The 21741-nt window shown below is 45.6% G+C and overlaps 1 protein-coding gene across 1 annotated transcript in view; it reads right to left on the reverse strand.

The window, feature by feature from the left end:
* Positions 1-126: 126 nt before the first annotated feature.
* The window catches only part of tenm2a (teneurin transmembrane protein 2a), a 220521-nt gene continuing 198906 nt past the window's right edge, over positions 127-21741 (reverse strand). Inside the window, exons 16-38 of the mRNA XM_085420831.1 lie at positions 18780-18926; positions 18338-18548; positions 17312-17431; positions 15700-15961; positions 15154-15421; positions 13779-13922; positions 12525-12774; positions 12123-12143; positions 11748-11977; positions 10431-10585; positions 10050-10151; positions 9639-9812; positions 8917-9554; positions 8484-8659; positions 5143-5378; positions 4754-5050; positions 3951-4508; positions 3588-3857; positions 3079-3489; positions 2852-2962; positions 2492-2759; positions 1969-2099; positions 127-1793 (exon numbers count right to left, since the gene is read on the reverse strand). Coding sequence (XP_085276957.1) covers positions 1056-1793; positions 1969-2099; positions 2492-2759; positions 2852-2962; positions 3079-3489; positions 3588-3857; positions 3951-4508; positions 4754-5050; positions 5143-5378; positions 8484-8659; positions 8917-9554; positions 9639-9812; positions 10050-10151; positions 10431-10585; positions 11748-11977; positions 12123-12143; positions 12525-12774; positions 13779-13922; positions 15154-15421; positions 15700-15961; positions 17312-17431; positions 18338-18548; positions 18780-18926 — 5918 coding nt within the window. The 3' untranslated portion in view covers positions 127-1055. The remainder of the gene's footprint in view (positions 1794-1968; positions 2100-2491; positions 2760-2851; positions 2963-3078; positions 3490-3587; positions 3858-3950; positions 4509-4753; positions 5051-5142; positions 5379-8483; positions 8660-8916; positions 9555-9638; positions 9813-10049; positions 10152-10430; positions 10586-11747; positions 11978-12122; positions 12144-12524; positions 12775-13778; positions 13923-15153; positions 15422-15699; positions 15962-17311; positions 17432-18337; positions 18549-18779; positions 18927-21741) is intronic.

Here is a 21741-nt window from a genome sequence, read left to right on the forward strand (position 1 = left end):
AAGAATAAATAAATTAAAAAAAAAAGAAGAAGAAAATCAAATAAATACTAACGTAAGCATGTTGTCTGGACTCTGTGATCGGTGTGTTTGATCGTTCTGTACAGAAGTGCCTTATGTGAAAGTCTCATAATTCTACCGCGACTGGAACGTACAAAACTACGGCATCTACAGTATACGCAACATCCTGAAATTCAGTGTAGTTGGACACATATGTAAGTAGTATGATTCTTTTCCCCGTTTCAAAATAAACAATGCCGTGTGACACCACTGTCCACAAATATAGCCATCACATTTTTTTGACTTTGTTTTTGTTAAAAAGTTTACTTCGTAGTCTGTTAACAGCGTGGATTTTTCAAGGATGCCGTTAGCCCGCGTGTTGCTTGGTTAGGTGTCCGAGGTGGACAATGGGAGGCCTGAGACAGGGAGACGACTCATAGTGGTGGGCAACTCTTAGCGTTGCCGTGTCTGTCGCTGTGCACGACGTCCTCCTTTTGATGAGCAGTTTTAATGGCGGCACTCTGGAGTGCTCCTCCACTTTGGTCCCTTTTTTTTTGTTTTTTTTGCCTCTAGCGTCGATTAGAGACAGATAAGCCTCGATCGCAGAAGCCACCGCAGTGCAAACCCTCCGTGTTACCAGTAGCTGTCATGGACGCTCTCAGTGTGACCCAAAAAATATGGGCAAAAATATCACTATCTTTTTTAAAAAGGGGAATCTTCTTACTCATTAAGCAACAGTTCTCAAAGTTCTTCAGTGCTTTTTCAGTTGTTCAAAGTTTTTTCAAAAGAAAAAAAAAAAAACAGAACAAAAAATCTGACTGACTAAACTGTATTTTTTATTTGTATTTTTATTTTTTTGCCTGTGGCAGTAAAATTAACAATGTGTTGTCTGGTAAGTCATTCTTTTTTAAAAGTCCCTGCAGCGTTCCGTGAATAACCCCGTTTGTTGGTTAAATCTCCATGGGTTTTAAGAGGAGGGAGGGTAAGAGAAAAAAAAAGGAACCGGGACAAAATCTCGAGATGTGAAAGTGGGAAGAGTCCGCCCTTCCAGTGGGCTGTTACCTCCTGCCCATCTCGTTCTGTCTGAGAAACTGGATGTTGTTGCTGCTGTCAGCCAGTTCTGGATACTGCTCCACAGGCAGTACGTAGTAGCCGTCATAGCCCTGTACTCGACCTGTCGTTAGGAGCTGCTGTCTCTCCCCTTCTGTCCAGAGGCGACTGCCTCCCTTTCCGTCCCTAGCTCGCTGCTGTTCCTTGGCCCAGGCCCCCGCCAGCGCCCTCTGCCTGGCCAGCTCCAACAGTCTTACCTTCTCTTCGTCCAGCACGTCTGCAGCGAGCCCGTACCGAACGCTCAGTAATAATGATGGAACTGCAAACTCCACGGTCACTCCTCTCCTCGACCGCCCGCTCACTGTCACATTGATTCCGCTCTCCAGTGACTTGCGCCCGTTTGTGAGCCCCAGGGCCAGCAGGTCGCTGTCAGCAGAGCCTACCTTCACAAAGTAGTGGCAGTCCTTTCCATCCTGTGTGTAATGCGTGCCTTCGAGGTACTGCGCACCATTGAGCACCAGAGCCACTTTGCGGCTGTCTTCGCTGGCCAGCGCCGACACGCCAGCCACTACTCTCCCCTCCTGCAGCGCCACCATTACTCCTCTGCCTATTATGGGGGTGCTGGTGCCGAACCAGTGGCCAGGCTTGTCCTTGCGCCTGCGACGCTCCTTGTTGAGCAGACGACCCTCCAGGGCCATGAAGGCCTGGTTGTGCCGCTCAGCTGCTTGCTGCACCCCGGTTATGAGCTATATAGAAAAAGTTAAAGAAAAGCTTTGTCACTTTTTTGAAAGAGATGATAATGTAATAACACACAGCTGACCGCAGTGAGTAAATACAGGGCACATTTATATTAGATTTAAAAGAAAATGGTCAATATTTGATTTAATAATGAGAGTAGGTATATATTTTAAATAGGTGTACCTGTCCGTTCTCACAGTGCTGGGTGGCCTGCAGCTCATACGGTGGCTCCACAAAGTAGAGCGAGTGTCGAGGGAACCCTGGGATTATGTTACTGAGCTGGAAGCCAAACATTACCAGCCAACTCTTCACATCTACAGCAAGCAGACGAGGGGAAATTACTTTTGCTGAATGACAAAGTTAAACACAGTAGCAAATGAAGCAGTGGTTTTAGTATAACAAAAAACCAAAAAACTGAAAGCGTGTTTGCTTTTGTGACTTATCTCGTCCGTGCCATCTGTAGTACATTGTTACTAGCATAAACTATCTAGTCCACAACAATCTGTTCTGCTGAACACTAGAGATTCCTGACAGTCTCAGGACATAAGCTAAGATGAGCTTGTTAAGTAAACTAGAAGCGTTATTTTCCCTGCTTTTTAATATGCCAGGAAGAAACACAGCCAACCATCTGAGACAGAGTACAAGGGCTAAATATTCATACAACACATTTCACCATTTGGCCCACATAATATTTGTAACTCTCTACCTGTGACGTAGTTTTTAACATCCAGCATGTCACTGAGTGGGTTGTTGTTCTTGAACATATACAGATTAAAGGGAGCGGGATCTTTTCCTATCTTGGGCCACATGCTGTAGTCGGGTGAGGTCCACCGCCCAGCCAAGACATCGTAGTCCCGCTGGGTGAAGTGGACCAGCTTCGTCAAGGGGTCGTACAGGCCGCCGTGGAAACCCACCACCAGTTGGAACTCTGGGTTAGAGTCCAGATACACCTCGCCGTAGGCGGTGTACTGGACCTGGGTAAAAGAAGCAGATCACTCAAATATAAACAACAATGCGGATGGTGGAGGGAATAAATGTGGAACAGGTGTGATTCACAGCTGGATACCTGTTTGATCATTTGTCCATTGCTGCTGAAGACTGCTAGCGGTGTGCCGGTGTTGTCAGAAGCTATGTAATATTCCTCTCCACTGCTCACCTCCATGGCAAAGAGATGACCCTGATCATAGGACAGTTACAAATTCCCATTTTAGTTCAGGATCGTGTTTGTGCTGATTAATCAGTCTGTACCACAAACATTATAGGATGATCTTATAATTAACCAACCACGCCCACCTGGAGGTCATAGTAGAGTGACGAGATATCAGAGCTGGAGTGATTGAAGATGTGCGTCACCCTGGTTGGATGGTTGAGGTCAGCATAGAAGAACTGAAGGTGCTGCCCCAGGCTGTTCCTTGTGGACACCCTGCGACCGAGCCCATCATAGTGATATACAATGCTCCAGCCTCCTGGACCTCTGTTGTACGCCCGCAGGAGCTGACCTTTGGAGTTATAGTCAAAAACGTCCGTCCCACGCTGACTCAGGAAGCCGTCTTCGTCCAAGCGATATTGGACATCTCCCAGGCGCGTAATGCGATCTCTGAGGTCGTAACGCAGAGGCAAGATCCGGGCACTGTTCCCAGGATTCAGCAGGTGGAGGTTACCGTTAAGGTCGTAGCTGTAGCGCCAGGTAGACCAATCATTCACCTGGAAACAAACAATGATGTTTGTAAATCAGAGTTATGGATACTTCAGCCTCTAATGAAGACACACCGCACGATTAGAATCCCAGCCTCTCTGCTCACCTTGACGCCACTGAGCTGCCCGTCTCCATCGTAATCGTAGCGGTACTGTGTGGTGTTGGCGTAGGGCCCGATCTTAAGCTCTCTCTTCACCACACGTCCCATGCTGTCATACTGGACCGTCATCCAGTACATGAGAGAACGGAAGATCTCGTACTGGACCTCCTTGATGCGACCGTGGGTGTCAAAATGCTTACTCAGTGTCATAACGGCAGTGGTGATGATTTGATTGATGTCGTAGTAAATGACCCCAAACTTTCCAAAGTGTTCTATCTGTAAGGAGGAAAAAGCAAGAAAGGTAAGCTACAAATACTTGGAAAGGGCGTTGCTAAAACAGGAAAGTAAACCAGAACAAATCTTCTGCACCTTTCCAGAGATCTCATCATATCGGTAGAGGTCAACAGGCAGTGGCGTCTCACTGATGACCGGCTTCATGCTGGCAATCCGGAAGCTGTTGTCATGGTAGGTGTAGTCGAACCGCGCGTTGACCATCCCCTCCTCACTGAAGCGATAGATCTGCTTGTCGATAAGCGGGCCCATTTTGCGATAGCGGATGGTGCAGGAGAAACCCCCGCTCTGCAGGTTGACCATCTTTAGCACGCCGGCTGTCTCGTCATACCCAAAAGTGACGGCGGTGCTGTCGTAAACGATCTCCGACAGCTTTGTTAGCTTGCCGTACTTGTAGAGGACACGCCGCCCAGTGCCCAGGTAATGTACGGCCTGAGGTCTGCCGTCCTCACTGAAATCGTGGATGATGGAGGCGTTGCTCTCCGGAGGGTTGTAGGTGTTGCGAATATAGCCAACGGACACGTGCGTGAACATAGTGTGGCGAGCGACACTGGGCATCGTGACAGCTGTGACTCGACCCGAGGCGTCAAACTCAAAGACGTACTGCCTCTGGCTTTGCAGGAGCAGCACCATGGACTGGAAGCAGAGCAGGGAGGTGAAATACGGATTAATATAATAGCATTATCACTGCGTGACTTGTCTCCTGTGAAATAGCACCAGGAGTAATTTGCTCTCTCCCCTGACAAATCTGAACCTTCATAACCATAAAAATGATGTATTATTTCACTCAGTCCTACAATCCAAATTACTGTACTTTCTTGCTAATGCCTTCCTCTGGATGTGACTCTGCGGCTGACAGTGTTGAAGATAAATGCACTCACTTTGTCAAGATAGCTGTAGCTCCACACCTTCCCGTCTACAAAAGAGCGAGACAGGATGCGTCCCTGGGGGTCAAATTCCGTCCTCTCACTCATGCTTCCCCTCTGCAGCCCTACAAGCTGTCCGGTGGCGGAGTACGACACGTTGACTACGGCCAGGCTGCTGCTGGGCAACCACATAGCTGGCCGGCCCTGAGCATCGTACATGATGCGCAGCGTGAACTTGCGGTGATCGTCGTAAATCTTTTCCGTACGGGTGTTGCGATCGAAATCGATGGAGAGGAGATTGCGGCCATGAGCCTAAAGAAAAGGAAGGCGTTTGTCAGGTAAGTTAAGTGAACTGCACATGTGGATTTTAACAAAGCAGTGGACAGGTTAGTAAAATTGGTTACCCTCAGCTTCCTCCCAAACACGGTGATCTTGCCCTTGGTCTGCTCCTTGCGCAGTCGCCACTCAATAGAGTTGAGACCATTGTCTGTAGGCAGAGTGATGTTCCTTCGGCCGATGGTTGGACTGACAGAACCCGCCAGGATGTGCGGCTCTGTGTGGAAACTGATGCCCATCCCATTGGCGTACATCACTCTTAGGGTCCCGTTGTTACACAGCTGATAGCTGTTCCTCACTTGGTCTGTAGGGGGACACCAGCAGACACGGCATCAAAGACAAGACGAGTGGCACACAAGACTTCCAGGTTCCAACTGAATAGCCAATGTCTTTTGGGAAGCTTCCACAATGAGTGAAGTGACCCGGAAATATGGGTGTGGCGACCATAATAAGAGCTGGTAAACACTAAAGTGCTTTAGTGCTTCCTTTATGACTTCCTTAAGCACAGGCTACAGCGGACTATGAAAGGAAAGAAGATAATGCTTGAGAACAAAGTGATGACTAGACTGCTAAACTGTCAGCCTAATGCCACATCTGGAGCTGATATACAAATACTTTGAAAACTTTTAACAATTTGTTAAACCAACTCGAAACGTTCCACTTTATTTAAATCTGCTGCTGCCTCATGTGAAGTATTTTTCAGCATGAGTTTACAAAAGCGCTATATAAATAAAGCTAATTAGCCATTTTAAAATAATGTAAAAGGGAAGGTTGTTTAGTTTAGTGTTGTGTGCTTATATCCTTGTTTTGGGAGCTGCTGCACACACTGCCAACTTTTAGGATTATCATTACTTAATTTTGCTCCAGAGATGCTGAAAGCCCCAATAAAGGATGAGTTAAAGTCGATTCAGCGGAGAGAGACAGAAAGAGAAAATACGAGTGGACAGGAGGGGGAGCAACATCTCTTAAGACAACACCACCGCTGTGACAGGAAAAGATATTCTTCTTATAAACTCCAATCTAACTAATAAAGTGGAAAGTGCTTCATCTTTGGGCAATTTCAGCTTCTACCTGGCACACTCAGGTCAACAGCCTCCTCATATTATCACAGCTTAGTGTAAGTGCAGTCTCTTTGCCTACATCTTTGCAAATTCTCCTCTGCACCTTTCCTTTGCTTCATGACGTTTTCCACTGAGGTGAATGAAAAGTGGTTTGAAAAAGAGAAAGTCTGACTATTCAACTGCAACCTAAGTTCTTGTGTTGAGATCCAAATGACAGTACCTCAGAAGAAGCGTAGTACCTAAATCTTAGCAAATCGAAACCTCAAAGTATTCGATTCAGGTCAGACAGTCGGTAAAAAAATTATAATCTATGAAATCAGAATAGCAATGTGAAGGTACTAGTTTCATGCAGAGGATATTGGCAATAGATAGGATATGAACACTGGTGAGGAGAATACATTACGTTTTATGACCTTTCAGGCAAGGATACATAGGATCATTCACTCTGAAAATTACTATACGTACAGTAAAAGAAGGTGAAAAGATAAAAAAACACTGTAGGTTCCATCAGACAAGTTGTATCATTTTATCTTTGCACTGCTTTTCAACCGTACTGCATTTTCACTGTGGTCTGGGAAATGTTACATAAGCTTTCTACTGTTTGGATGAGCTGATTCTGTCAGGCAAACTGCAGCCTGTGTTGACAGATTCATGTATTTACTCTGTTTTTTTACCGCACAAAATCCAAGCTTAGACCCGATGGACCAATCAGAAGTGATCCGACAGAACGGGCACTTTAGCATCTGATGGCGATGGGAAATCCGAGTCACAGAGGCTTACGTCAGTCGGAATCAGATCGTGTCCATTAAACGTTTGCCGACCTGATTTCTGACTCCTTCCCACAAACTGCGCGCTATTTTAAATAGAAAAATCCTCAGGCTAAAGAGACATCGCTCCACAATCAACATCTCTCCGATTTATCGACTTCAACAAGAATAGAGACAGATAAGCCCGTGATTAATGCAGAGGCTAAATTTTCCCTCTGATGTCTGAAAGCAAGCTCTCCTCCCCACCCCCGACCACAATGAAGTGATTAAAAGCGAGATTAAATTGTTTTCAGCTCAGAAATATCGAGAAGATGCAGAGTTGGGAGCTTTCTTTATTTCACTTACAAAAGGTGAGAGGGTAGGGGATTGGATGGTTGTCTCTTTGAAGTCCTGCCATAAATGACAGTAATCCATAAGGCCAATTTGTAATAAAGCTCCAGGCACATTTTAACAATGCCTCAAACAGACAAGTGAAGCTTTTTCCATTGACTTGGCAGCAACAGCCTTTAGATAAATCTTCTCCGCTCTCTCTGTCTGAACAACCTCGTAATAAAACAGAAGCGAGGTAGAGGGATAGCGAGCGTGCGTGAGAGAGAGAGAGAGGGTGAAATGAGAGCTGGAGGGCCAAGGAGAATTCACTGTGCTGGAGTTAATGAAGAGAGCGAGAAAGAGCCGAAAGTGAGGGAGACGGTTAAGTGAGTATGTCAGCAGAGAGCTGTGCTCAAACCCACACAGTGCAGTGGAAACCTTAAATTACTTACAGCCGTGTGAACAACTCTTCTCTTCTACCACAACAAAGGTGGACGACTAAACATATATGTAGACGCAAGGTTTTCTCAATGTTTTTGGACCGTAACGAGTCTGGTCTGGATTCAGACATCCGTCACACGGCACCGGTCAGTGGAGGGGTGGGGGGGTCGGGAGAATTCTTCTTCTTCTTCGTCTTTGTCCCCCCACCTCTCTAAACAGACCAAATAAGCTCAGGGATCATGGGAACTGTCAGTATGTGTGCGTGTGTTTCTGTCTGTGTGTAAGGAGAGAGCTTGAGGGATGAGGAGGATTCACTCTACACGAGTTAATGAATTTTGCTGTGATGATATTCAAAAGCAGGATGATCCCAGCTGGGATTAACTATATATTGGTAATTTTACTCCTTAAGAGGGGAGCGAGAGAGGGCTGGGTGTGGGTAGGGGGAAAGAAAATAATCTCCTGGAGCATGCACATAACTGAGTGAAAATTATAAGACTTTCAATTAGAGCCGGCAGGCCTGAGCACATTCAGCATCAGAGGGCGGCTGTGTTTTTTTGAATGCTAAGACAAAGCAGTGCTAGAGCCTGCATGAATCTCATTAGGGCGATGATACCACATAAACAGATCTGCTTCACCGTTATCAGGATTACTTAAAAGTCTACTCAGAATGACTAATGAATGATAGTTGCTTGATTTGCACTGTTCCATGTTGATAAGTTGAACCCAGGATTAGCCTGTCTTTGTGCCACATCATTTCACAAGTATTTAAAAATTCAATGCCGGATCATTTTTCCTCCGTGTGTCCAGGTATGTGCTAAGCGTGTCCCCTACCTTGTACCACGGTGTATGAGGCTTCAACCGAGGACAGGTTGGTGATGACGGTGACATCGTCGTCTCTGCTCGAGCTCTCAATGTCGATGTTGATGGAGCGCTCGATCTCTCGGTGCAGACTTGTCACCATGCCCGTCGGGTACGTCACGTTGGTCAGTCGACCCTCGCTGTCATACCTGCGAAATGGGAGATTGCAGACTTGTTCATACTTGTGCCACCTGTGTGTTGAAAATCGAGCGCACATCCAACAGTCACAAAAAACAGTTTGGCAAGGGGGTGGGGGTGTTTGGTTGTAGATATAAAAGCTAACACTTGGGGGCAGCAGAGCACTTTGTGAAACTCAAGGAGAAAGCAGGAATCAGAGGACGGGAATTGATGGAAATGAACCCGACAGCACTCAAAGACGACAATGCAGACAGTGTCACACACTTACTGGTAAAATGTGGTCCATCCAGTCTCGTCAGCTTTGGTTGCCAGGAGGCCCGTGTTGCCGCTGTAGCTCATCAGAGCCACTTCTTGGCCCAAGGCTGACACACTACGCAGCCCCCCACTGGGGTCCAGTGCAAGGGTCACCACTTGATTCTCAGGCAGCAGCACCAGTCTGAGCAGGCCGGCTCCTCCTCCTTGGCCCAGCCCATCCCGCCTCACTTTCACAGTATTGTTGCAGTTATCCACCAGCATGGCCAGCTCGCCATCGGGGCTGTAGGTGAAGTTGAAAAGCGGCTCCCCAGTCACGAGGCTGACTGTCTGGATGTGAAGCCCCTCCCCGTTGAAGACGTACAGCTCCTGCTCCCTCGGAGACGCGACTTCGTACTGCGCCGATCCCACGTACCCGACGCTCGAGAGGGCAGGGCCGGGCCGGTTCGCTCGCACGGCTCGGATGCGTATGTTGTTGAGGTCTGCAATAAAAAGAGTCCCGTCGGGGGACACGGCCAGGGAAGTTGGGGAGTTCAAGCCAGCGTCGGGGGCGTAGCCCTCGTCACCATAGAAGCAGTTGCAGTTGACGTCGTTCTTGCAGTCGCAGTCAGAGGCAGCACCGGCCAGGAGAGAGATTTCTCCATTAGTGCTCACCTAAAAATAAATAAATGAACAAATAAATAAATTAAAAAAAAACACCCACACTTTGAACAAAGAAACAACCAGACAACCGCATACCTGTCTCACTCGGTTAATCTTTTTCTCATCTGTTTCAGCGATGTACAGGATGCCGGTGTGGGACAAGGCGATGGCTGTGGCACTCTCCAGGGCGGCGTGTATAGCCAGCTTACTGAGGCTGTAGTCAATGCCCGGCACTTGGCAGTGCATAGGCCGACCCGCTATAATGCTCACCTTTAGGAAACAATGCAGAAAGTATTGATGATCCAAAAAAGTAGGATGCCAACATAAGATTCCAAAGTAGTAAGTAGTATCTTCCTAGAACTAATTAATCAGTAATTTTCCTGCAAAACTTAGAATTTGAACTTTTTACTTCTAAATTGGCTTTAGGAAGGCTAATTGGGACGAAATCTTGTCAAAGCCTATGGTGAGTGTGCACTCTAATGGGTTTGCAGCCCTGTATGTACAGACCTGGTGGTTCTCAGTGATGCGTAAAATGACGTTGTTTTCCAGGACGTACAGAGAGTTGTCCATGGGGTTCACGGCTAAGTCTGTGGGCCACTCAAGACGCACCTGACGGGCAGAAACAGAAGTTATACGATCTGTGAGACGGTATCTATGCCGAAAGGGTGCCAAGGTTCAGACAAGTCTCTTATTCATTTAAGTGACTGCAGCAGTGTTCACTTTCTTCTGATCCATTCATTTATCCATTGACTCTTTAATCCCTCCCTAAATCAGTTTCTCCCTGACCTCCCGGCTGGCTCTACTCCACAGAGTCATCATAGCTCAGCACTAAGGGAGCTCTTAGATCATCATCAATCACACCGTCGGCTTTTGTCTCTTTTTCCCCACCTGGCTGACGTCCATGCTGGTGTCACAGCTCAGAGGCCGCACGGCGGTCAGGTCGTTAGCCCCCAGCAGAGTAGAGATGATGCCATTCTGGTCCACCTTGCGGATCATGGTGGCGTCCACGAAATACATCAGCCCGTTTTTATCCACTGCGATACCTGTCAGCGGGGGGAGATGAACACCGTGAATGACGACTCATAACTCAAACACTGCGGGGCCATACCCATAGACATTTTAAGTCAATTAAACTTCACTCTTTCAGCCGCTGAAAATGAATAGCAGCCCGGGCCGCTCAATTGCTCAATGCTTCATCGAATGAGAGGGAACACAGAGATGGAACGGGCATTGAACTGTTGAGAAATGTTAGTTTTGGGATGAGTCATTGGGATGCCGAGCTGAACTCCCCTTAGAGGGCAACCGCAGACGGCACGCAGATCATCTAGAATGGCGAGTGATCTCTTGCGCTTCTCTTCCTTCCTTGGTTTCCTCTTGATCTCTTTTTTGTTTTTTGACACCCAACTTTCGACTTGTTTATACCTCTCTCCGTTTTATCCTTTATCACTGGGTTGGTGTCACCCCGTCAGTCTATCAGACAGCAGACGCTCAGAGAGGTGTGACTGTTCAAGTAAAGTGTGCCCAGAAATAACTTCTAGATGCACTGGGATAGTAAACAACAGATGGAGGATACAGCGAAGGGTGCACAGAGTAAATGATACGGAGATAAATAGGAAAAAGAGCGGAAGAGCTGGAGGAAGAGAAGAAACAGGAAAAGGGAGGAACTGACGCTTTCTGACTGCGTGACGGGTAAGAGAGAATCAGCAGTTCATTGTCTTCCCCGATCGTCCCATCTTATCTCATGAACTGTGCATACACACACACATGCATGCACTCTTGCATGCACACAGTGTATATATTCTAACATCTGTGGTGCTACATGTACACACATGACAAGAAATGTGACAGTGTGACATCCTTGACAGTTTGGTGTCACAGTGTTCTGAGATCCAATGATCCACAAAAATAATCCCATTATAAGTTTAACATTAACCTGGTTTATAACCTCCTTCTGTCTCTGTCCTGCTTTAGTTGAGTCATAAGATGGGCGCATTATGAAAAAAAAAACCTCATCAGTGAAAATGTAAGCACCCTTAAATTACACGTCTTGTGAACTGAACTGTGGATCACAAAGTCTCCTCAACAAAACTCATTTCGAAGGATGTCTTAAGAGTCTGTATCCACATTTTATACTGTAATACAAGAAAATGCAATTTGAACAATATGAAGTTAACTGTGACGTGAAATTCCCCCTAAGTGGCTCACCTTTGGGGCTCATAAGTGTAGCTTCAGTGGCTTTTCCACCATCGCCACAGCGCTCATCGAAGGGCAGGCACTGCTCCCCGGTCCCCGCCACGACCTCAGCATTATCCGACAGCAGACGACCACCGGTTAATGACCGCACGCGGTAAATCCGTCGCGAGTTTGTGTCTGAGATAAACAGCGCCCCAGATACCGGATCCACAGCCATAAAGTATTTATGGGTTGGGTTATTACTGAAGCAAAAAAAGACAAAAAAACAAAACAGGTATAATTATAAAATCAGCCTGGATTTACAATGTAAATGATACTTTGAAGCGCTTTTGCATTTATTTTTTCCTTTGCTGGCATGTTGTTAATTTCTCATCCTGAGCCTCTTACCTGTGTCTGAAATCTTTGTTCCTTTAAGAAAAGAAAGGGAGACAGAAGCACAGCAAAACAAATGTTAATTCACACAGTCTGCACAGAGCAACCTACAGAGAGCAACACAAAGCTGGCAGTGGTGTGAAGAGCAACATTTAAAGATGTGTAAAAACACCCTGGGGAAATGTTATCTAGCACAGTCTATATTTCTTGCCAGTCCAAGTCTCTCACCTCACTTCTTTCATCTAACATCTTGTAAGCACTGAAAACATCCAGTCTTTATCCACAATTTTTCCTTTTCCTGGTGACTTACCTCAATATATCTGCAACATAGAGAAACCTCTAAATTCACAACTGCTTTCCTATTGATTACTATTCTATTAATTCGTAATTTACTGTCCCATAGATCTGGAGGTTTACCTCAGTTCCAGGATGCCAGTTGTGTTCATAGATGGGTAGACCCGGCGCACAAAATTGAGGTCCCCGACATACAGGCTGCCATCGATGCCCATTGCCAAAGCAACCGGAGCCAGCAGCTTGTTGCCGTCCGCGAGGCCATTACAGCTGGGGCACGAGATGCTGCGCCTGCGGCCGTTCCCCATGATGCTCGTGATTACTGGAGGCTGCTCTGTCACAAAGATGTTTTCCCCGCTGCCTTTGTGAAGGATGCCTGTGAACAACAAAAGACAAACAGATATATCAAAAGCAGATAAGGGCTCATTATTCCACAGGTAACAGTGGAATCAGCTACCCCCAATCACATCCACCCCGATGTAGAAATGGTTTCCTTTAACTCGTTGGTGGAGCCATCAAGAATGCAAAATTTAGCTTGTTCAATGTTTTTTTTAATTTGATACCTGGAAGCTTTTAGCCTCGGCTGAACTTGTGCATAGTGAGCTAATTAGCTCGTTCAAACCAAGCGGCAACCCTTAGGGTTGAAAAACGAAGCCAACATAAAAGTGCCAAAAAACCCCAAAACAAAATTACAGTTCCCTTTAATTGGTAGCTATCAGCTAATTCAACTCACTGAACTGGACTTCACGACTGGGTTTGCGGTGACAAATATTATGTCAGCTCATGTCCAAGAAGCCGAGGTTCCAGTTTTAATGAATGAAATTCTAGTATTATTTCACATTTATCTCTGTCTATTCGAGGAAACGACACGGACTTGGTAACCGAGCTTACTGGCACTAGCTGATCCTGCGCCAACACGGCAATGGCCATAATGCTAAAATTAAGGCCTCACAATTGGAGTTCACAAACCAATAGGTGAGATCATCTATCTTTTATATACAGCTTATGGAATACCACTCAAGCGATCCTGAACTAAGTTTTGGCAAAGGTGTCTCTGCCAACCACACCACCTGTCTCTGTTTTAGTAGCTGCTGCTGATTGGTCGGTGCACACTTTTAGTGGATGAGGGAGTCAAACTAGGTGAGACAACACTTCCTGTGAAAATCCTCACTGACAGATAAAGTCTGGCAACTTCAACTAGAGGAAGCGCAGTGTGGTCTAACCCCTCTCCACCAGCACCACCAAGACAATAACACATTGTGTACTGTAAACCTGCTACACACAGGGAACGGGCTAAATATAAACTGGAAGGCAAAACAGGGGACAAACAGAAAAGGCTTTTGCATAACTATGAGTGTGTAAGTGTGTGTGTATACGTACCACTGCGTGTGTTGAGTATGTGGTGCTTGTTGAGCGACCAGCCGCCCAGATTTGTGGGATCCAATTCGTAGCCCTGCAGGAGGGCCGTCCTCTTCTCCCAGAGGATGAGACTGGCACATGACTCATACTCATAGCCCACTGACACTACATGCAGGAAAGAGTAGAGGCAAGAGAAACGAGAGGGGTGGGGTTGGGTGGAGGGGAACGTGCAAAATAAAGGGATGAGAAAACATCAAAGAATCATTTAAGAAACAACATAGGAAGAGAGGCTGTGAAACTTCATCAAAATATAATCTCCTAAGTTCATTTAAGGTGTGAAACACAGAGAAGCTAGTTAGCACCTGTACCAAAACCTGCACTCGCACCTTACTAACACTCTGGCATGCTGTTAAACCAATTAAAAAGCTTGCTAATTGGAAAGATTGCCCTTTAAACCTGCAGGCCACGCTGGCTGCAACAGTAAAAACTTTGCTCGTGGAAAAATAATGCCCTGATCGTGTTCGCGTCCTGACTGAGCCACGGTTAATTTGAGTAAATAAATTGAACAATTAAGGGAAATTAGTTGCGATCAGGTGTATTTTTGAAGACTACTCAGAGAGTGTTTGTGTTACGTGCTTGTTTTTGGGTTTTTTTCATGGGTGTGCTGTTGTGTTCCTGCTTGTTAAAGGGAAAAAAGTGTGTTAACACATCATTTCCCTCCTGAGTTAAAGAGAGTGCTGCTGCCAGCACATTTTCAGCTTCACTACAAGCAGTAATGCAGTATACCTGTGTCTGTATCTATGCTTAGCAAAACATAACCTAATCATCAGCCACGTATGTCCTTTATATTCTCCAGGAATTGGAAAATTGCTCCTACTCAAGGGACATTTAAGATCTTTCAGCGAATGCAATTTTCCAAACAGTGTGCCCCTCCACACTGAAGCCCCAGATGTCCACTGCATCTGTGGCCTGACAGCAGTGTTTGGCTGACAGCATCTGTGAGCGACTGTGACAGCAGAATGTAATAGCACTGAGGCTCCCCTGGACTCCTGCTTGCTGCTCCAGTAGTTAACTGCTAACTCCTCCTGATGGTTAATAACCCTTCACCACAGTTACGGCTGGCTGACTGAACCAAACGCGGCTTCAATGAAAAATAGACATATGAAAAAAAAAAAAGAGCCCTTCACTGGGGCCATATTGCGAAGTGGATCCAAGCTGGGTTTCTGGTGTATTATCTCTCCTTCAGGCTCACTAATTAGCCCCACTCCCTCTGTCATAACCAGTGCTGTCTTAGTGGTAAAGTGTCTAATGTATTCAGGGTGTGCAAGGCTGGGAGAAAAAAAAAAGATCTGTGCCCGCCAGCACAGCTTTTCCTCCATCCATCCCTTCCACTTACCGACAGCTTCGGAAAGCCCGTAGACCCTTTGCCCGTATGCATCTGTCTTATCCCAGATGTAGGTATATGCCAAGTTGGGCGAGGCGTGGAACCACTTCTGGAAGAGGTGGCCCTCCACCGCGACCATCAGGTGAACCTTCAGAAGGCCCATGGACACCACAGCTGGAGTCATGGTGACCTTGAGGAGGGAGCGATAACCTTGGGTCCTGGAGCTTAGGTAGCACAGCTTTAAACTTGTGCCAGGCACCTCGATCTGCTCATGCAGCACCTGGAAGACAAAGAGAGGATGGCGGGAGAGAGGGATTAGGGAGGATTAGAGAAAGAGGGAGTAATGGGGGTCACGCTTCCACTGATGGCTGAAGGACAAGAAATGGCAAAAAAACAATGGGAGAAATAAAGGAATAGGAAAGAGGGAATAAAATGGGGGAACTATGGAAGCGGAAGGAGAAAGAGAGCTACAAAAAGATAAGCATACAGGAGAGTGGGAAGAGAGCGAGGGAACCAGAAGGAAGATTAGCCGGCAGCCAGAGGTCAGTGGTACTGCACCTGTGTCTCCGGTATGATGGGTTTCTCCCCTGGCTTGGAGCTGAAGAAGGAGGAGAGAGGGGATGCAATCACAAGTGGGTCAGGCCTGACGAAACCGCTCAGGTCACAGCCTGGGATCGTGTTCTCTTCTGTCTTAAGCACCAGAGTGTCCATAGCATAAAACTGGCTCCAGGGCAGCCACACGGTGCGCTCCTGGCTCAGGAAGGGGGCGCGCTCGAACCGAAGGGTCAGTGATGCACCACCATTAGCTATCAGGTCAAACCTGGAGAGGTTTGCGAGAAGAGGACGGGAATGAGGTATACATGGGGAGTGCCGTGGTGGATGGACAGGCCAAGTTACTTAGACCTAAACAGAGCTTAACACAGCAATTACTCCACAACAACAAAACACCTGAAATAAATATTCCGACATTATTAATTACGGTCCAAAAAAACAGTACACAGACCACAACAAGGTGACAAGTTGAAGGCCAACCTAGCCATCGGTCTGCTCTGAAATATGAACAAGGCGACGTTAGAACACACGTCTCATAACAGAAGTGATTTTATTAGATGTTATCCTTTTACCCTTTGTCACTAAATTATGGGTAACAGCTGTAGGTTAATGATTAGTAGAGGAAAAGGTCACACACACACACACACACGCACACAATTGACACGTCTTATGGGAAACGGCCAGAGCTGCGTGAAGAGCTGCGAGAAAATAACATAGAATCCGCGAGACCAAACAAGACCAGACGCAGACGTGTTCATTGAAGACCGCGTCTGGAATTCAAGGTCAATTAAACATTACAAGAAGTTTGCATATTTCTCGAAGAAACCGCTGCAAAGAAACAAATGATAAAAGGCGATTGCTTAAAGAATATGACAGAAGACAGGGAGAGGAGAAAAATGTATTTTTAATGCGTGGAGATCAGGCTGAAGAACCAGTGAATCAAATTTTGAAATAACATGTTAGAGATGTCAGCCAGACTTAAATTAAATAGAAGTTGTTGGGGGGGAAATTGGACAGAGAAGTCAAATCAAAGCAGCCGAGAAGCTGGAATTCCTGCAGAGGAACTAAAAAGACATGTAAGATGACTTAACTAAGTGTGTTTGGAAAGTGGCTATCAAAGAAGAAAAAAAACCTAAGAAATTCAAAAATTAAGCTGTTAAGGCTTTGATTCAACCTTGCTTTGATCGCTACAGTGAAAAAGAAAATCACATGTGAAATCACGAAATCAAATCAAGTTTAACAGGAGGAAGAAGTAAGAGGTAATGAAGTAGAAGGAAGAATTTAAACCCTACATTGCGTTATGCACTTTGTTTTTCCCTTTCTTCCTCTGCATTTGCTATAATGTACATGTGTTTTTCTTTTTAGCAGTTTCACTTCAGAGAAGATTCTAGTGTTACAATCCTCAGTTGTGTTGTTCTTGTTACAGACATTTACTCCTCTGCTATTTGAAATCTCCTTTTCTTTCATGTATCTAATTATTTATTCCACCAACAGCACTGCCTTCTCGTGGGATCAGTTTTCTAACCTAATCTAATCAAATCTGATTTAATAACAGAGCCTATGTGGTGAGGTAGTTTCCATATTTCAGCAAGGAGTGCTGGGTGGCTGTTGTACATACATTCCATCCTGCCGTGTCAGCGTGTATCCGTAGTGGGGATAGTTGACAAAAGACACGTTCACCCCCACCAGAGGGGTTCCATCTGTAGTCAACACCTGACCCCGAATTAGAGATGCCAAGCTGGAAGAAGACAGAGGAGACACAAGTGAGGGGAGCGAAAGTCAGCCTGTCAAACCAGTCTTCCCAAACCATCCATCATCTGATTTGATTAATCTCTCCATCTTTCAATCATCCAATTTGCCCATTCAATTATTGCCCTGCTCTTCCACCACTCATTAATTAGAAACAATCAGCTACCCCCACCGTCTAGATGAGCTCGTGTCAATCACGTAAACAAACCATGACAATATAGATGGGATGTGCACGTATTGTTAAGTACGGGCGAGAGATTGCATTCTCGAGAACTAATAGACGCAGATTAACATTTAAACATTTCAGGGTAGCGTCGCTTTGATAAGTTATTTTCTTTGAAACGTCCGATGTCAGCATGTGTAAATATATTCGGAGGAAAATCAACACAGTGGACAGCGCTTCACAGCTCTTCTAAATCTATGGGGAATCTTGGCTTGCCAGCAATTGGCTGTGGGATTTGTTAAGGTCTTGGCTAGCTGTACGAACCATTTCAAAGTCTATTTGATATTTGTTTTTGGAAATCTAAAGATTGGAAATTTTCCACGGCTCGTATTTTTTCACTTAAATGTCAAATCTTTTAAGATTCGCAGTCAGATTGCAGTCATGCACAGTCACCACACAATGTTACAGTGTTTGCAACACCAACGAAAGACAAAGTAAATGTAGATGATCAAAGCTTTTATCCTGCATTCCTACTTTCATTATTGGCTTGTATTGCTAGTTTGTGGGGCGCAGAACAGTATCACTACACTGTATGTATAGATATTCACCGGTGACTTCATATTATTCTCATATTTTAAAATATGAGATCTGTAATGTTTCTGTGAACGGCTCTTTTGTGTCACAGTCTTAAGATATGGCCTTAGTTGCTAGCGGTTGAATTTCCTGCCATACCTGGAGTTGAACGGGTTTTCCAAAGGGATGATGTGGGTGCTGTCCCGTCCCACAAGCATCTTGACGCGGTCGTAGAAGGAGCGGACTCGTGGCTGGGACATCGGGCTCTGCTGGATGACTAGCAGAGGGTCCCGGGAGCCCCGGCACAGGGGGCTGTTCTGGCAGGGACTCTGGATGCAGCAGTCTGGGTCCATGCAGTCTGTCAGTCCATCTGATAGAAGAAGAGCAATGATAAATGCTCTAAGGGACGCGAAAAAAAAAGAAGAAGCTTTGAATAATCTGTTTCTTTCACTTAGGAAAGTTTAATTTTGCCATCCACAATCAAGGCTCTTCTCAGGAGACCTTAATTTTATATTTTGTTTAATTTATTATTTTCTCCATCATCCTTTATTTCTTTGAATTCTTAAGGCACTATACGCCCCCCCCCCCCACCCAAACTCACCTCCTTCGTTGTCTTTGTTGTCGGCACAGGAGGTCTCCATGGCAACACTGCAACCAGGGCCCCTCCACCCCGTCTGACATTCACAATGCCAACTCTGCTGGCCCATGGTGCACTGGCCGTTACCATTACACAAGTTAGGACAGCCATCTGTGAGAAGAGGACAGGAGAGGGGAGAGGGAGGGGGGGAGGGAGAGAAACAAGGTGATGTTTGTTTTATCATTAATGATGCACAGATGAAAACACACACACGCACGCACAAACACACGCACGCACACATATGCTCATATGGTAATGATAGATCAATGAGTCACACTCAGTGTGGTAACCAAATAATGGTAGCATACTGCCAGTGCTGATTGTTCAGGAATCAATTCCAATCAGGAGGTCAGTTTCCATGCACACCTTTCCATCTTTATGTCTCTGCACCTGAGGGATGCCTCCTAGTATGTGTATATGTGTGTGTGGACCGAGGTGGATAGATCACTTTATTCACTTACTGGATGGAGCCCAACCCGATCATCTCTCTCTCTTTCTCGGGTGCAGTTTCACTCTCTCTCTCTTACTTATGATTCAGTGTAGGTAATGGGATTCTGATGGCCTGAGAGTAATGCTTTCTCATGAGAGAATGAGATTATGCTTGACAGAGTGTGTGCGTGCATGCGTGTGTCTGTGTGGTGGCAGTCCATGAACTAATAAACCTTCGCTTCGGCGTATGCAAAAAACCCTTACCAGAATCTACAACCCTGGAGCCAAGTAAGTTCTGTAACTAGCATAGCAAGGGCACCCTCAACTCAGGAGTGACTTTAAGGCAAGGCAGAGCGGACGTTTTGAGGTGCTCTGGATAAGGGAATTTGCAATTATAGAGGAAAGTGCCATTTTCTCACTTTAATATTATCTGGTAACTTTTGGAGGCTTATATCATATATACATATTTATATATGCTATATATATGTGTATGCTTTATACATGCCATATTTCTCTATGTGAGGCTGTAAACTGCAGCCAGTTATCTTAACATAAAGACTGGAAGCAGGGAAACAGCTAACTTGGCACTTATGTTATAATATCCATCAATCAGTTCTGATAAAACTGCACAAAATAACATGTTATATGCTAAAAGTGGAGTGCGAAAACTTGCATTTTGTCATTTTACAGGAAGGTATGTGTGGGATTATTTCTTGCCAGGCAGCAGAGACTTCCTGGAGTGTTGTGACTGCGTGTTGGCCAGGAATCCAGGAGAAAATCCAGAAAGTTATAGCACTATAGGGCACAAACAAGCCTCATGCATAACCCCGTGTAATAAGTTGTTTTGAATTCAATTCATTTATTTATTTTTTTGTATAGTGCCATCTCAAAGTGCTTTATATTGTACGGCAAAAACCCTACAATAAGACGACCCCAACAATCAGATGACCCCTATGAGCAAGCACTTGGAGACAGTGGGAAGGAAAAACTCCCTTTTAACAGGAATAAGCCTCCAGCAGAACCAGGATGGGGGGGGGGGGGGATATCTGCTGCGACTGGTTAGGGGTGAGGGGAGGAAGACAGGACAAAGACAAACTGTGGACCAGAGTGAGACAGTTTTGCACATTGTACAGCGAAGCTAGCTTTTTCCTGGCTTGATGCTAATCTTAGCCAAATGGCTGGTCGTTCGTGATGAACAGATAGGCCTGAGACTACATCAATTTTCCACAAAATGTTCATTTCTTCCTTTTAACTGACTCCTATATTAAGACAATTTCACCGAATTGGGACCATTTAATATCTCCTAAATGCCACAAAATCAAAACTTTTCTTTAAAAATCATTCGATTCCATTTGATAATTTGCACCCATGCTGAGACAACGTACCCCATCAATGCCATTTAAAGGGGAAAAAAAGCCTTTAACTCCTGGCTTCCCTTACAACTTTCCCGTATCTTTCGAAATCCAACCTCTCTAATGCAAAACTGTCTGTTTGCCACATTATAATCTATCAAGGAGGGGAGGGGTGTGGAAAAAAAGGCATGATGACACACAATGACAATGTTTTCTCCAGCAGCACAAAGAGCCCCAAACAAACTTGTCACAGTGATTTCCTCTTAAACAAATGAGGGAGCGGGGTGCGACACTCTTAAGTCTACCCACGGGAGACGAAGGCAAAGAAAAGGGTTGACTGATAAAACAATACGTGCATGCACGAAAAGGCTCTCGCTCGCAAACGCACGCACACGCCTAGCACGACACACCCTGGAGATATGACCTGACATTTCTCACTCGGTACTATTGTGCCGACAGAGTGAGGAAGGACAAAATAACCCAGTAAGAGATTATGAATATGAAATGCTTTTCACTGAGTCCTGCTCAGTAGATTAATGAACATATTTTCACTCAAGTTGCACTGTAGAATTTTGCCCCCTAACAAATCGCTGCATCAATAAAGCCATGCATTATGAATACAAATAGTGCAATCTAAACCGTGGCAGCAGCTAAATTAACAGGCATTTCACCCCGATTGGCATTTTATCATATGTCTCAACCAACAGACGATGAGGGGGGAAAGTCAAAAAAGGACTTTTAGAGAAAGACGGCGCACCATCTTGTTTGTGGTGGAAGAGGTGGGGAGCCGGGCGAGCTTAACAACGTTACTCAGTTCAACACGAAGACTCAAATCAAAGGTTTTATCTTTAATTATGACCATTTTCTGCATCAGGGGACTGCTCATGATGCTGTATTAACAGTCAGCCTGGAATAGATTGTCCCCAAGTATTGAGCTCGGGGAACAAAGGCAGTTAGCAGTGATTGCCTGTTAAATGGAGTTGCCATTTAAAAGCAGCCAAATACTTATGAAGCACCCGGACAGGACAATCCATAGCGGGCATTGATTGGCTTGCCTGGGCAGGCCGGCACGAGGCTCCTCTCTCTTTAATGCCAGGACCCAGTCGATACCCCCTCATACTAACTAGAATAAAGTGGGATTTCAG

The sequence above is a fragment of the Rhamphochromis longiceps genome, linkage group LG2 (genome assembly GCF_057381845.1).
Source record: "Rhamphochromis longiceps isolate RC_006_pf linkage group LG2, R_longiceps_female_GT1.1, whole genome shotgun sequence".
In the NCBI taxonomy this organism is placed as follows: domain Eukaryota; kingdom Metazoa; phylum Chordata; class Actinopteri; order Cichliformes; family Cichlidae; genus Rhamphochromis; species Rhamphochromis longiceps.